The sequence below is a fragment of the Rhinolophus sinicus genome, chromosome 9, assembly GCF_057876585.1.
Source record: "Rhinolophus sinicus isolate RSI-liver-muscle chromosome 9, RSI-T2T, whole genome shotgun sequence".
NCBI lineage: Eukaryota > Metazoa > Chordata > Mammalia > Chiroptera > Rhinolophidae > Rhinolophus > Rhinolophus sinicus.
This window is the reverse complement of record NC_142509.1, coordinates 36,383,768-36,400,329: the sequence shown is the minus strand read 5'-3', so window position 1 is coordinate 36,400,329 and position 16,562 is coordinate 36,383,768. Positions and strand designations below refer to the sequence as shown.

The 16,562-nt window shown below is 37.8% G+C and overlaps 1 protein-coding gene across 12 annotated transcripts in view; it reads left to right on the top strand.

Annotated features, from left to right (window-relative positions):
- The window catches only part of MPHOSPH9 (M-phase phosphoprotein 9), a 49,548-nt gene that overhangs the window by 3,759 nt on the left and 29,227 nt on the right, over nt 1–16,562 (top strand). For 6 of the 12 annotated variants that reach the window (XM_019734005.3, XM_019734002.3, XM_088801047.1 and 3 more), the window contains exons 3-10: nt 914–1,067; nt 5,876–5,965; nt 6,230–6,753; nt 7,975–8,101; nt 11,339–11,429; nt 12,761–12,849; nt 15,540–15,665; nt 15,824–16,284. In XM_019734005.3, the coding sequence (XP_019589564.3) occupies nt 914–1,067; nt 5,876–5,965; nt 6,230–6,753; nt 7,975–8,101; nt 11,339–11,429; nt 12,761–12,849; nt 15,540–15,665; nt 15,824–16,284 (1,662 nt within the window). The remainder of the gene's footprint in view (nt 1–913; nt 1,068–5,875; nt 5,966–6,229; nt 6,754–7,974; nt 8,102–11,338; nt 11,430–12,760; nt 12,850–15,539; nt 15,666–15,823; nt 16,285–16,562) is intronic. The other 6 variants (XM_019734003.3, XM_088801049.1, XM_088801053.1 and 3 more) reach the window with 5 other exon arrangements.

Below are 16,562 nucleotides of genomic sequence, written 5' to 3'. Positions count from 1 at the left end.
AATGAAAATTATGTAACTGAACTTGTCTCCTTTTTCATTGTGACTGGTAGTTAAATTGGCCAAATTTAAACTTGGTTGCTGTAAACCCCTTGTAGACAGCATATTATATCCTTCTTTTCCTTAATTTTTATTATTATTTTCTCTGATCCTAACTGTTTATTATTTTGTTCTTTTTCATTAGTAGTATTCCTCTTTTTTACAAATTCTTTGTGAAACAAAGTAGAGTATCAGTAAATAAATGAAAATGGCCTTTTAGTGATTGGAATTTAAATAAATTTTAATGTCCTTAATTATACTTTGTGTTTTTAGAAACCAGATCTGAAATAAACTCATCCCCAGTTTGGAAAGGCAGTCCTCCTGGAAAGAATCAGTCTGTTTTACACACTGAATGGGCTAACTAAACACATCCTGAATATTTGCTGCTAATTTGCTTGGCACAACTTTTATTCAAAGATAGTGCAAAGATAAGCATCAGCTTATCACACCAAATTAGAGGGATCCAATTAACAAGACTGAGCTGTAATACTGGGCAGCGGAGAAAGAATCTCCATTACAATAAAGGGCTGTTCTTAAAGTGAGATGAAACAATCCTTTGGAAAAATGTAGATTGCGAAGCTGGAAATGTTTCTTATTATTGTTTAGCAGAAACTTATTTTCTGCTGGTACTTCGGAGTGTTCTCACTTTTGAAAAAGGGCTTTCTGTTGTGTTGTTTAAAAAATTAAGTGCTGTCTGTCTGTTTATTGCTATTTTTCTTTCGTGGACAAACGTGATCAGATTTTCAACCAATGAGGTGCCATTAAGAAGGATTAAATATCAGTGGTTTTGTACTGCTCTGCTAAATCTTGAATTGCTGAATTATTCAACACTTTGGCAGAATGAAGAAAACCATTTGAATTATTTATGTTTCAACAGAAGTAGTCCCCACCTTAGTACAAATGGGGTATCCTCTTTCTCAGGGAAGACCAGACCATCTGTAATTCAAGGTACAGTTGAAGTCCTAACCTCTTTAATGCAAGAGCTGCAAAACAGTGGAAAGACTGATTCGGAACTTTGGAAAAACTGTGAGGTATCTAGTTTTGTTTTATTTTTAGAATTTTAAAATAATTATAAACATGCCTCGACTGAACTAAATTATTCGAAATATATATTCTGAAGAGCACAATGCTTAAGTTATTGCTAAAGTAAAGCTATCGAATATATTAATTGGGGAGGATATTGAATGAATGTGAAAAAGATAGTCAGAAGTGTGTTTTAGCAATATATTAGTGATTAGACATACAAAGTTGTATTTTAAATGTGAACTAAAATGTCTGTGCTCAGAGAAATCCAAAATTGTTACTATTTTTATTGATCCTAATGTCTTAAGTAACTCATACAGAATTGTCATCATTTTGAAAACCTTAATCCATTTTGAAATCTTTTGAATGCTCTAATTATAAATTAAGGCTTCTATTTAGTGCCTTATCGTATTATCTGTGATACATTGAGTTATATTGATTTTTCAGGTCAGTGGTTCTTTCTTTGCCTGTAGGTTAAATTGTGATATAAAAACTTAGTTGAAAGGATCCTTGTACATGTAAATTTTGCTGATAGAATAATGCCCAAGATAGATTTTTCCAAGGCTAGATTTAGTAATGCTTAATAGAAGTATATAAAACATTACTATTAAATTATTTAGAGTGTAGTAGATTTTGTTTAAAATATTAATCATACTTTTAAAATTGTAATTTGTGTTGTTTTTTCAGAATATAGAATAAATGGAATGAAAGATTAGCTAGTTTAAGAATCCAGTAACAACTACCCTAAGTGTCATTACTTATATTCATATCCTCAATCATTGCAGTTATAAAAATGATTGAGTATTATTATAAAATTTTAAAAAATTAAGTTTTAAGTTTGTATGCTTTTTACGTTTTTCCATATAACAATTTGTATGTGCTAATGCAAAAGACCTATAAAATGCCATTGTAAAATAATGCAGTAAAAATGAAATGTTTTATGAAATGTTTCCCGTAATGTACTTATTCATTAGCTTATAATACCTGAATTAACCTTTTTTTTTTAAACAATTGAGGTACTACCTCAATGTAGTTTGACTTCTGGCAAATTCATGTTTAACTAGCAATGGTTACTTTTAATACTTTGAAATCAACATCTTAAATGAGAACCAGGATATATTTGTGAATTTAAGATACAGATTTTTATAAGCCAGAATACCAACCAGCTATGTACACTTTTTAATATCTGAACCAGTTTCTTTCTGCCTTTTCTTCTTCACCTGTAATATAACAAACAGATTAGTGTATTTATTATGTTTAGTAATGATTGACTAGTTAATTTTTGTAATGTAGACATATAATTGATAATTAGGAAATTGTTTCTTAAGCTATTTCTTACTTTAACAGAATATGATATATCCTTCTGGCCATTTCAGTAAAATTTCTAAAATTTGTTTAGTGTGTTTTTATATTACAGTATTTTTTGTAGGCTACAAGAACAAATGCCTCTGATGTTTTAGTGTAGAGTTTTAGAACGAATAGGAGAGGTAAGGATTGTGTCTTATTCCTGACTCTTTTCCCTGAATTTCATGTTTTCACCTTCCTTTGGCAATAGTAACATTTGTCTGATTTTCTTCTTGTAAAGGGGCAAATCTATAGTGTTAAATCAAAACATGAACCTTCCACAATTTGAACAGTGAAGAGTTCTGCAGATGATCTGATGTCTTTAGAATTTCTTTATAAACATTTGAACCGGGTTCTTTCTTTCTTTCTTTCTGTTAAAACCTCTCTCCTGGAATTTTTTGTTTTTAACTTTTATTTATTTTAAGTGTGTTTTTCCAGCATCCATCAGCTCCAAGTCAAGCAGTTGTGGAGGGCGCAGCTCACAGTGGCCCATGTGGGGATCAAATCAGCAACCTTGTTGTTAAGAGCATCGGGCTCTAACCAACTGTGCTAACTGGCCCCCCCCCTCTTGGAATTCTTTAATTTATCACTGCTTAAACTTGGGAAGATGATGTATTTTGAGTCAGTCAGGAAAGAATCTTTTGACACATTTACATAGAAAAACTTTAATACATTCTTAAATACTTGCTAATATTTCTGTAATTGTAAGACATTTTTTTGCCAGTTTCACATATATGGAGCTTGGAATGTAAGAAATTTTAAAGCACATCATTAATTTGTTTTAATTGTTTTAGCATTTTAACTATTTAGCTCTACTGATTATATATATAATAGTAATGATTATATGATACTTACAATATTTGCTATTTATTGAGTGTATTTTCTGGGTGGTATAGTCACTTTTTGTCAGTGTCATTCAACCTTATTAGACCCAAAGCCTTCTTTTTATAACAATTTTAAAAAATAACTTCAGTGAAACATCCTGAAATGAAATTCACAGCTAATATAACCTGCTTGAACCTACTTTAACAAATCAATATAGTGTCCTAACTGTGATAGAGAGGAGGAATAAAAGTGATTTAAATAGGATAATACGTACATTGGTGGATAGGTATTCAGGCACACCTCCATCAGAAGGTAGTCTGGTGCCTACGTCAGTGTAGACTTGGCAGTGAGTGCAGCCTCTACAAACACAGGCTGAGGCAGCTGAGCTATATTGATGACCCAGCATGCAATTGGTGACATGATTTTCTGAAACCATGACCAATTTCTGATCAAGTTCTGAAACAAATTTAAGGTCCTAGTAGTTGCATTCCTGGACAATTTGCTGATTTGAAAACTGTGCAAAATACATATTTTTATAATATGAAATGAGCACAGGACAATATTGTTGGGGACTGTCCTGTGATTTGCATCCCGAGCCCTGCCTGCCAAATGCTAGAGGTGCCCCCCCATCTTTGTGACAACCATGACCTCAGAGATTTTCATAATATAGTTTCCCCATTGAGATTGCAGCTGTACATACATCATAGTTAAATTTAAAATTGAATCTTCCCAGGGGTGGCCGGTTAGCTCAGTTGGTTAGAGCAAGGTGCTAATAGCACCAAGGTTGCCGGCTCGATCCCCACATGGGCCACTGTGAGCTGCGCCCTCCTTAAAAAAAAAAAAAAAATCCAACCCTCCCAGCCATCTTTGAGCTGTTATTCCCATTTGATAAATTAGGAAACTGAGGCACAAAGAAATTAAATTTACTTATTTAGGACCACACAGGCAGTTTACTAGTAGAGAGCTGGGGGTCAGCCCTAGGAGGTCAGAGCCCATGGGATATTTACCAGGCCCGACTGGAGATCCCCTTCAGGTCGTTAGCAGCCAAAAACTTAATTAGATGCACTTTTCTCCAACAATATGTAAAATGCAGGTGGTATTAATTATTTTAGTTTGAAATGAATAATAGTCCTTAATAGTTAAGTGAATAACGTTATTCACTAAGTTTATAATGTTCTTAAATGAGTTTATTTAAAATTAAAATATTAAGTATAAAATATGACTAGGAAGAACAAAATCTTCTCCACTGATTTATATCCTGAGTAAGCTCTATTCATCTGTATCCTAAATAAGACAGTGCTAACGAGGATGTGACTAATATCGTGTCTCACATCATAGGAAGCCACTTTTGTTATGTAAATTGTTATTCTGTCATTACTGTAATTTAGTTTATGTGACTGGTAACTTTATTAGGTTAAAAATAATCCCTAATGTGTTGCTTAAATTTAGTAAAACTTAGTAAGAAAACTGTTGCCTGATTATTTCTTTTTCGTTTGGATTAATATGAGATACTTTATATTATAGGTAAGTTGAGAAGATAAGGAGCCTTTGATCTAGCCTACCTTGTCCTGAAGTTAGTTGATTTAGAATTAATACTTCCTATCAGTACTGTCGTATTTAATTTTGAAGGTTTCCTTTTCCAATCCTGAGGGTTCTCCCCCCCCACCTTAAAACTGTTACACAGGTTTCAACTTAATTGTTATATTATGGTTACATAATTGGCTTTCAGCATTAATGGAAGGACCTCTGGATTGTGTAGTCCACAATGCCAAGAAAAAAGTTCAGCTAGAAATACAGTTTTATACACTCATTTTGACTAGGTACCCGAGTGCCTACTCTTTCCTTGGCGTTGTTTCCTAGGTGCTGGAGATATGGCTGGTGGGGACAGGGATGGGACACAGACAAGTTAACAAAGTAAACAAATGAGATACTTTATGATTGTGGTAAATGTTCTGAAGGAAATAAACAGGATGATAAGAAAGAGAGTAACTGTTAGGATGGTTTGGGAAACTCTTTGAGAAGGTGACACGTAAGCTGAAATTGCAGGATGGGAAGAAGCCAGCCAATGTTAAGAGCTGAGGAGAGAGGTTTCCAGGTAGAGGGCACATCAAGTAAAAACTTTTGAGGTGGAAGACGGTTTTGGCAGGTTTAGGGGACAGAAAGAGGCTGGTGTGGATCCAGAGATGGACGAGCGGGATGAGAGGGACGATGAGAAGGGTGTCCAGAGTGGGACTCGCTGTCAGGAGGTGTGTATAAGCCAGGGTGCACAGGGCCCTTTAAGGAATGGTGGGTGGAAAGATGTTGAAAGGTTTGAAACAGAAGCTAGTTTTCATGGTGGCTGCTTGTTGACATTGTATATTATTGCATACAGCCTATTCCTGAAAGCACACCAGCCTTGAGAATGAAGTTAGCCTCTGAGGTTAGCCAGACCTTCAAATTCACCCAGACCACAGGTTACATAAGAAAGGGGCACCCAAGACTGTCCTGGTGTTTGTGTGTTAAGTATCGTTTTATAACCATTTAATTCAGCTTGTAAATTTTACGTTAGAAGTACATTTTTAAAAAGGTTATTTCCCACTGGAGGAGTTTTTCTGTGAAATATTAGGTTAAACATTATTTTTAACTAAAATATTGTATGATTTAATAGGCCAGGTGGTTACAACTCTTCAATTTGGTGGAAAAGCAGTGCCAGGAACAGATAGTTGCCCAGCAAGAACAGTTTCACAACCAAATTCAAGTAAGTTTTTACTTATATCGATTCCTTTTTTGCATTGTAAGATTTGCCGAGGAACCAATCAATATTTTATATCAATTTTGTTTATAAACAGAAAGCATACGTATTATCTCTTTGTTTTCTTTGCTTTTTAGTTTGTTTTTTGTTTTTTTCTTTTATCTCTAGAGTAATATTTCATCATATTTTAAACACAGTATTTTCATAACATTATAAAACTGTGATGTTGAATATGCTTTCTTACTCAATTTTATAACTTTTTATTTTCAGTGTATACAGGAGGAGATAAAAAATTTAGTCAAGTTACAGACCAGTAATGCTTCCTGGACTTCCTATGATAGAAGTTCTTTAAGCAAACAGATATCTTTAGAAAGGCAAATGGGTTTTTTTTCTGAAAACAGTGAAAGAAATGAATCTGTTATCAGTTACCCTAAGTCTGATGAACCTGAAATGCAGCAAGAAACAGCCACATCACAACCAGACTGCAATGTGGATAGCAGCTCCATGAGCAGTGGGTATGGCACCTTTTGCGTCTCAGAGTTAAATGCCTACAAATCAAAGGACCCTCAAGAATTCATGGAGCACACAGAGGTTTCGCAAGGACAGTATGGGGCCCCGGTGGTGCAGACGGGGTCACTTGTAGATGGCGTAAAAAGCAAGAGTTTCTACATGCATCCTCCCGAAGAGTTTTGTGCCTCTTTAAAGGACGATATTTCCATTTTTCATGGTGAATTTGAGCACGATTTTTTTGGTGAAAATAAGATTTCAGAAGTATACAGTGGGAAAGCAAATAGGTAAGTAGAATTTCTCCATCATTTGAAGGGCATTTTACTTGTTTATTACACTTCGACTCTAGTAAATAAAGCTCCTTTTAGTTGGACTATCATAGAATGATATGCACTGAACATCTATTAGTTTTACCGGTCTTTTATTTCCTGCCTGTGGAAACTGAAAGAAACAAAGCACGTTATGGCATCTGACTTTCTAGCAGTGTTGTAAGGCTACTAAACTCTTAAGCTGGAAGGCCTTGCCAGAAAAATACCTTCTGTGTTTTCTAGTCACTATCATTACTTGCTAAAGATTAGAGTATAGGACTATATCAGCAGTGGAATTTTGTGACACATGTTCATATAATTTGAAACCAAAAATTATATACAAGTATACTCAATTTAATAGTTTGTATGTAAGAAGAGATTTTGTCACTTTAATGACATTTTGATCCAGGGACCTTTTGGTAAAGGAAACTGGGGCTGAATATAAAGCAAATTTTCCTTTAAAATTATGTAGTTTACCCTAAATTATCAGTTTTATATCTCTGAAATGTGTCATCAAAAATTATAATTAGGGCCGGCCCGGTGGCTCAGGTGGTTGGAGCTCCATGCTCCTAACTCCAAAGGCTGCCGGTTCGATTCCCACATGGGCCAGTGGGCTCTCAACCACAAGGTTGCCAGTTCAACTCCTTGACTCCCACAAGGGATGGTGGGCAGCGCCCCCTGCAACTAGCAATGCCAACTGGACCTGGAGCTGAGCCGTGCCCTCCACAACTAAGATTGAAAGGACAACAACTTGACTTGGAAAAAAGTCCTGGAAGTACACACTGTTCCCCAATAAAATCTTTAAAAAAAAAAAAAAAAAATTATAATGAAACAATTTTGCCCTAAATTATGTAACTATAGCAACACAAATCTTGTGTGCCCGCAGGTATAATTATTGGTCCCTGTATAAGTATGATCTCACTGTGGAGATGCATGTAGTACTAGAAGGGATCCCTGTGGGGTGTGTTGTCCACAGCTGCAGACGTATGTACGGTTCATCACTGGTAGTCTTTCTTCACTTGGCCTTTGGTACTGAGAAATCGCAAAAAGAAATTTAGGTGAATCAATAAAAATCCATCCAGTCTGCTATTGGAAAACAACTCAAAGCACTTTCCACTAAGTGCCTACTAGTGTTTAGTTTTACGAGTATGTGTGAAGGGCAGCATCTAAAGAGAGTAATTTTGGTTTTCTCTTTTTAAGTAGCAAAGCTATAACATCATGGGCGCAAAAGCTGAAGCAGAACCAACCAAAGAGAGTGCATGCAGAAGAAGGATGTTCAAAATCTATGCAAGGACATGAGCAAACCAAGAAATCGCCAGTGGAGAAAGTAGGTGAAAGTCACTTTACTCCGCATGTGTCAGCTACAAATAATGAGGTTGGGTTTACAACATGGTCACCAACATAAGTGGCCTTTTCTTTTATATTGTTAGTTTGTCCCATTGACATAGCTTCCTTTTGGTGTCACAAAGGATTGGAAACAATGATTTGCTCTAAGTACTGGTTTTCAGTAGGCTGGAAATCAGAACTAATGACGGATAAAATGCTATAAAGAAACGAACCATTTTGTAAAGACTCTAATTCTTTTTGTACTGCAAATGCTCACATTTAATCAGAAAGTCATTCATTTACTTGTTTATGTAAAACTCTCAAATAATTTGTATTACTATTAAGTTGTAACAAGTAGTAGAATGTGTGTGAATGCTTTAAAATGCCTTTATATAAAAATGGTGACGTTTGGGTCAACTCTGAATTTATAATCTTAATTGTAAGAGATTAAATGTTTAAATTCTCTGTGGCTCTTTTGCTAATATAGCGGCTGCTTTCATTAAAGGGTTATAGATGTTGAGTAAGTTTTAAACATCTTGAAAGCTCTTTTCACCTAAATTATAGAATAACATTGTTTAGCATAATACATTGAAATTGGAAAGTCAGGTTTCTTTATGAACTTCCTACTTTTAGAAATTGGCCATGTCTTGAGTATCTTACACATAGTCTTTTCATCATCCTATGAAAAAGACTGAAGACTAAAATTCAGAAATTTTAATTAAAATTCCTCAACCTTCATAAGGCACTATTTATTCCTCTTTTCTTGCAGTAAATTGTTTTTCTTCCACCTGTGACACTTAGGCTCCCTAACGTTAATATCATCATTCTCAGAACTCCCCCAGCTTTGTGTTGAGGAGGGAAGTAGAGGTGAGGAAAGCTCGTGAACGCCGAGGTGCTGTGTGAGTAGGTCTGTTCTTGTGCCCCTGTGAGCCGTCAAGGGTGGTATATCCTTGTTTGCTGTGATAGGATAGACGTGCTTGGGGACTGTGGTGGAAGATGCTTTCTTCGTCGGAGTAGGTCGGCAGAAAGGGAGAGGGTTTCATACATACTAGTTTCTCTTCTGCTGTTTTTTCCTTAACTGAAACTCAGTCTTATGGAGACTTTGCCACTTCTGATAAACTTTGGGTTTGCAGTCGTAATTCAGTGGATTCACTGGTTGAATCTTGTCGTCTTTTGTGACTGTAGCTCAGTATTTGTTCGATGTAGCCCACTGCTTCCCAAACTTAGCTACACATTGCAATACCTGAGGAGCTTAGAAAACCTGCTTACGCGCCGGTCAGTCTGCCCTCACTGGTGCCCCTGTGACCTGTGTATGGAGAGGTTGAAAAGCTCCTCAGGTGATCCTCGGGGGGTTGTAAAGCTTGGGAACCCCTGGTCCAGCCTAATTTTCCTCCTCCATTAAGTGGCGGAGAATCAGACCAGCAGCCGGAAGAGCTGGCACACAGCTAAGAAATGCTCAGGGTGGGTCTGCCTGGTGGTGTTCGGCCTCCAGTTATCTCAGTAGGTAGAAAGCAGAAGCTGCGTTGGCGGGCTGACTCCTGTTGAGTTTTTCCTTTTCTTTGATTATCTCCTAGACAAGTTTTAGTTTTCCTTTTCTTTTTTTTTTTTTTAAGGTGAGTGATATTTTTCCCATGAAATCATTAGGGGAAATTAAGTGGCTTTTGATGTTTCTGAGTTTGAAGTGATTTTCAGGTAATGGTGGTTGGTAAATTAAAGACACTACACCTGCATAATTCTGAATCAAATTCTGTGGATTCACAGAAGTTGGAACTTTCCTCTTTCTTTCATTCTTTCTCTTCTCCCATTGTTTTATTCCAGGTTCAGTCTGAATCAAGGGATCTTTATGATCAGAATTCTCTTGGGACCAATTTTTTTTTAACGTGGTAATTTCTTTCGGGTACTAGCTCTTTTGAGGCACATCTTGAAATTGGGTATTGGTTAACATAAGGATTGTCCAAAGCTCAAGTCTGTCTTTGCTTCCTTCGTCCTTTGTCCCGTTGGCATTTCCTGGGCTGCAGGACTCCACGGTACTTTTCCAGACGGGCCGAGAGACTTACACACTGAAGGTCCTTATGCTGGGCTTCGCCAGCTTCTTGGGAAGGGCTTCCCATTCCATCACACTTCCATTCTCATGAAAAGCTGTGCCTGTTTCCTTCACTTGATGCCTTGTTTGCTCAGAGGAGCGCAGCAGGCTGCCGTGTAGGCTCCGCAAGCCCCTCTCCAGCCCACTGGTGTGTGTGTCCGCTGAGTGCATCACAGTTTGCACCTCAGAATTGGGGAGAGGACAGTCTTTCTCTTGGGGTTTTTCACTTAGACTTCGCCAGCCACCTTTTCCTGGTCTTTTCAGTACTGAGACTTGACAGAAATGTGAACAGGTAGGCATTTTAGAAGAGACAGAAGATGACTGGGAATTTCTCACTTGATGAGGAAGAGGCTAAGGGACGCCTTGGAAGGCTGAGCTGATGGCCGCGCGTTGGGAGGTAAAGCATGATTGTGTCAGTGGGCTTTTCTTTGTGCAGTGGGTCCAGGCATGGTGGTAGGCAAATAATACAACCAAAACGCTTTCACAGAAATGAAAAGTTTGCTGATGGTGGAACTCAGAAAAATTCCTGTGTAAATAGTCGTTTCACATATTTTTGTTTGGAAACACAGATTTCTGTGACAATGCCAGAGACATTATAAGGAGAGCTTAGCTCAGAATTTTTATTAGAATTGATAAGTATACATTTAGATCCTTTTCTGGGTCTAGTAACCAATTGTTTGTATGTAAGACATAGTCTACTGTTTAAAGTTCATATTATTGTTTGTGGTTTTCTGAGTTGATTTGATTTATTATAATTTTAATAGTAAAAATGCATTGTTATGGCTCTTACAGTAATTTTTATATAAATGGCTTTAATCCTAGACACTTCAAATTTCTTTTGGAAGTAGATGGCCAGTATACATACATTTTCCTTCTGAACTCATTAAATAACACCTGCTCCCAGTTTTCTCCTTCCAGCTCCGCAGAAAACCCAAATAAAGTTTTGTAAATTATATAGGAAAAGAAACTCCTTTGATGTTAATTCCTGTTGTTTTGCATCCTTGTAACCATGCAGACAGCCAGGCTTCTTCCTTCATGAACCTTCTGAAGGCTTCTCTGTGCCAGAGTTTGGCACCTGGCTGTCATTCCTTGGGTTAGCAATTTGTGCCAAGGATTTTCAGCTGTCAACTCATAGTTTTCTTTCTTGAATTGTAGTCTGATTTCACCACTGCTATGCACTCCCGTGCATTTTACCTCAGTAAACCAGATGAAAGTCCAAATTCTTGGACGTCTGATTCAGGAACAGGTATGGCACTTACATTTTTAAAGAGTTTTTTTTTTTTTTATAACAACGTATGCATTTCTCATAGCATAATTATGTAGAGTATATTAGAATGACTTCTGTGAGTGTGTGTGTTGTGCTTGTGGTAGCAGTAGATTGCTTACTTGCCTTAATTTGTGTCCCAAGTACTCCAAAGATAGAAAGGAGTACGTTTGCAGTTATTTCAGACAGCTGCCAAAATCATCTCAGTGTTTTTCAGGTGCTACAAAATTTACTAAGAAGTGTAAACCCTCTGTGAGCTGTTCTTAACTCTCCCTGCTGGGCTTATTTTAGTTTTAATGGTTTTACATGCTGACTCCTTTTTTTCCACACTCCTACATGCAGTTCGTCAGGGTGAGTTAGCTCTGCCTTACGAAAACTGCCAGACTCCAACTATCTTCACGCTGTCACCCCTAACAGAGCCCCCATCATGTCACCTGGGCTCCTGCAGCTTCCTAACCAGCCTCCTGTGTCACCCTTCCATCGGTGCTCAACACAGCAGCTAATGTGCTCCTTTTAAAGATAAGTCATGTGACTTGAAAGGAGTCACGTGACCCCTCGGCTCAAAACTCTGGTTCCACTTTCCTTAGAATAACTGAGTCCTTACAGATCCCCGGCAAGGTCTGGCCCTGTTGGCTGCTCTTTCTGCTACTCTCCCTTTCTCTGCTTCAGCAGGGAGGCTCCTTGCTCACATACGCCAGCCCAGCCGAGTGCTCCTTTTAGGGCTTTGGCATTGGCTGCTTCCTGTACTCAGAATGTTCTTCCCCCTCATATGTGGCCAGAGTGGCCCACTCCTGTTACCCTCCCCACGACCCAACACACCTACCCTGTTCACAGTACCTGCCGTCCTTTCCACCCACACTTCATATTCCCTTTCATTGATTTTTAAATTTTACCCTCAGAGTGCTCACCACCGTCTAGCATACGGTTATATTGTGTGATTTACTTTTTGTTCATGTCTCACTCCCCCCCACCTGGCACAGGAAATGCTCAATAAATATTTGAATTATTGAATTCTTTACATTGCTTCCGTGTAAGTCTGTACTATTCATAAAGAAATTGTTGTCTTCAAAAATTTTTTTAAACTGTCCTAGTTTATCTTGATTTGCAGTAGAACATTTCTTTTTAAATATTTGGATCACAAGGTTAGGACTATTACATGTGAATCTTTTCCCATTTAAATTCGACGTCCTGTAACCAGATAGCCAAAAACTAGTTACTTCCCATATTTAATTTTCTTTAAGTAGAAATAAGTTATTCTAGAACGCATTTCTGTTCTCTGTCCTCACTCCTTTCTCTGCTGTCTCTGCGCTCAGGACTGACTTACTGGAAGCTGGAGGAGAATGACCTGTATCACTCTCTGCCCGAGGCACCGTCCTCCTCCATGGATGCGGCACCCAGCCAGGTCATTTAAAAACACATTCTGTGTGTGTTTGCATTGTAAAATTGTTGTTAAGTACTGTTTCATTTCAATTTCTATATACAGAAAAAAGCACAGGCTTTAAATCATAGTCATCTGCTTTCCGATTCTGTCTCTGTCATTCATTGCCTATGTGATCTTAGGAAAGTTACTTAAAAGTGGAATTTAAAATGCCCAGTTAGGGTTTTGTGAAATTAAATGAGATAGTTCTGTGCCTACCGTTTTAAACACAGTAGGTCCTCAGATAAACTTCTGCTCTGAGACCTGGTTTTGATCTTCCATCCTATTATACTCTCCCATTAAACTAATTCATTTGTACCATAATTCTGAGCAATTTAATCAGCTGTATTAATTTTCTTTGAGCAAGAAATGTAAATATTTTGTTTACTTCAGAGCAAAGAAATGAAACTATCCAGTATGTGTACATTGATGTACATATCTCACTTCTGTATTTTGATCAGGTGATGAGAGAGTAGGTTGGGAAAAAGAGATGCAATTAAAGTAACCAGGATAGCTGTGAACGTGAGTCACAGGCGTCGCCAGACAGGCAGTGGGGGACCGCATACTTGTAAACGTCAGCATCCCAGAGAGGAGCAGAAACCAGCCCCTTCACCCTTCAGGAAAGGAGAAAAACAGAGAAAGATAAACCCGAAGAGAAAGGAAGGATGGGGGACGAGAGATTGTGAGGGTGCTGGGAGGCTCAGTGGGCTTTGTGCTCGCAGGGCTCCCTGGGGTGTTGCGTGGTCTGCAACATCAGTACGTTAATATTCTGTTGACTCTAATATGCCACCAAGTTTAAGACTTCCTGTTTCAGTCTTCCAAGAAAAAAAAAATTAACCAATTAGACTCATACAATGCTTTCTTATCACTTGGAATTGTAATTTTTCTTATAGAAAGAGCTTGTAATTAAACATAGATTTTTGTCATATAACTCTTACACATAGTTAAAGAGGAAAATAGAAGTGAAATAAATTGGTTAAAACTTCTTGACCTCCAGAGGTTTACATTCCTCTTTTTTCATTCAGTGTCGGTTTCTGTGTTTTTCCACATACCATTTTCCTCAGGCTGCCTGGAGCCTGGTGACTTGGCATTTCTTTAAGGACGACAGGCCTTGGTGCTGAGTTTCATGTGGCTTAGTACCGTGTTTCCCCGGAAATAAGACCTAGCCGGACAATGAGCTCTAATGCGTCTTTTGGAGCAAAAATTAATATAAGACCCATTCTTGTATTACGTTAGATAAGAGCCAGTCTTATATTATAGTAAAACAAGACCGGGTCTTACATTAATTTTTGCTCCAGAAGACGCGTACAGCTCATTGTCTGCCTAGGTCTTATTTCCGGGGAAACATGGTAGTCATGTAGGACTAGCCTACTTTTGACTCCCAGATGGGGAATGTTGCTAAACATTCTGATTCACCGTCCCTTAAATATTGGTTCTCAAGGGTTCCAATGTAGTCCCTAGGATTTTCTTCCAAGCTGCTGACACCTGTTCGGCCATATTTGATGGCTTCAATATTTGCCTACGAGCAGGCAATGACAATTATGTCACAACTGCTACTTGATTGAAAGTAATTATAAGATGTCATTCATTACAAGGGGCATCATTTCAGAGATACTAAATATGGAAAGAAAAGAAATCGTGAAAATGGTGAAAAATGGGACCTTATACTACCAGGAGCTCCAAATAGAATAACTCTTCACCCAGGCAGCAGGCAGGGACTCCTCAGGCAGAGCCATAACCACGCACCGCTGCTCGTCGCAGGCTGCAGGGCTTGAAAGGAGCCGCTAGGTTGTCAATAGATGCAAAGTCAAGTTTTAAAGCAGGATTACGGAAATTGTGGTAAATGTTACGGGTTTACATTTAACAAATTAATGCCTTTAATACACAAAAATATAATGAATTGTCTTCTTCACAAACTAGTTACAGGGCTTATTAAAAAATATTAATTTGTGGTGCTCTGCAGCCTACCAGGGCCTGGAAATGCGACATAAGTTTACTGCTGTATGGTGAATGTGTTCTTTTAATGCTTTCAGCATATCCCTCGTTGAATCTATAATCTCGTTGGAGAGAATGTCCACAGTTTAAATTTGAAAAGGTTAAATGGCACCTGTCTCACACCCCATATTAGGTTCCCCCTTGAAATAACTTAAGCCCAAGATTTTAATTTTTGGAGCTTAGGTCTCTCTTTGCAACATTTCCAGCGTAGTGAAACCTTGATTTCAAACTGTGGAAATTAGGGTCATATCTTTTTATTTTACTAATTTGAAAGGGGCTTATTTTCATTTGGTAACTTCTTTCTTAACATTTTTTCTTGTCTGCCAATTCTTAAACGTGAATATAACTACACAGATAAGATACTCTTGGCAGCTGTCCCCTTGAGTCACAGGAAATCAGTCTCGTGAGGAATGTTCTTGTCCTGCTTCATTTGTTCATCACGAAGTCTTTTCTTACCTCAAAACTTGGCTCTTACTTTGAGTGGGGGGCTACCAAGGCTTATTCTTTGGAAGTATTCTTAGGCTGCTAACTAACTTAGTTTCAAATTATCCCCTTAATATTGATTGGGGATATGAAAACATTTTCATTCTGAGGGAGACTCATAATAATAGGTTTTGGTAGTCTAAAGTTTTTTCATCGTTGACATTATTATTTAAATAATTTTGTTTTGTATCTTTAAGTCTAATACTAGTAATGAGATGAAGCTACCATCACTGAAGGATATTTATCATAAAAAACAAAGGGAAAACAAGCAGTTACCTGAGAGGAATCTCACTTCTGCTTCCAACCCAAATCACCCACCTGAGGTAAAGTTGTCAGCACTCTGCTGAGTGACAATGAGAGCTGCTTCATGACTGTGACTTATCTTACGCTCTATTCCCTTAGGAGACCTAAAGCCTACTCGCTTAAAAACCAGCACTGACTGCTGAGGGAGAAACCTCACTGTTGTCTGTCTTATTTCCAGGTACTGACTCTCGATCCAACGTTACACATGAAGCCAAATCAGCAGACACCAGGGATTCAGCCACAGGGCTTTCTGAGTGCCCTTGGTGACAGAATAGCCTTTTCACCAGACTCTGTGCTAGAACCTAGTATGTCCAGTCACTCTGACATAGACTCATTTTCTCAAGCAAGTAACATCGCTTCTCAGTTATCTGGATTCCCCAAATGTCCTTCAAATACAAAAACGTCCCCAGTGAACTCCTGGAAAATTCATGCATTCCAAAATGACAGTAGGACCAGTTCCACGTTTCCCTCAGCATATACTGTTACTAGTAATGACACCTCGGTCAACACTATAGATGAAGAAAGCACTGTCATGGTAACTCCAGCCTCGGTCAGTCAGTCCCAGCTTCCAGGTACAGCCAACAGTGCCCCAGAATGCATTTCATTGACTTCCCTGGAAGATCCTGTGATATTGTCTAAGTATGTATTTCAGTGAATGGCTCATAATGTTAATAGATTTTCTGTGGTGTCTGCTTAGATGATGAAAATGGTTTTTATTGAACTGTAGTAATATGTAAAATCTTAAGTTAAAAAAAAGATACAGCCTTTTTAAAATAGACCATCTAAATATTAAATATTCCAAGTCTTTTTTTTACTTCACTTTATTAATAGTCAGCTTGTGTATTGATCTATTTATATTTTCTGTGAGGAAAAAGGCTGTAGTTTTGCTTATGAGAATAATTGTGTTCTTGGTTTCT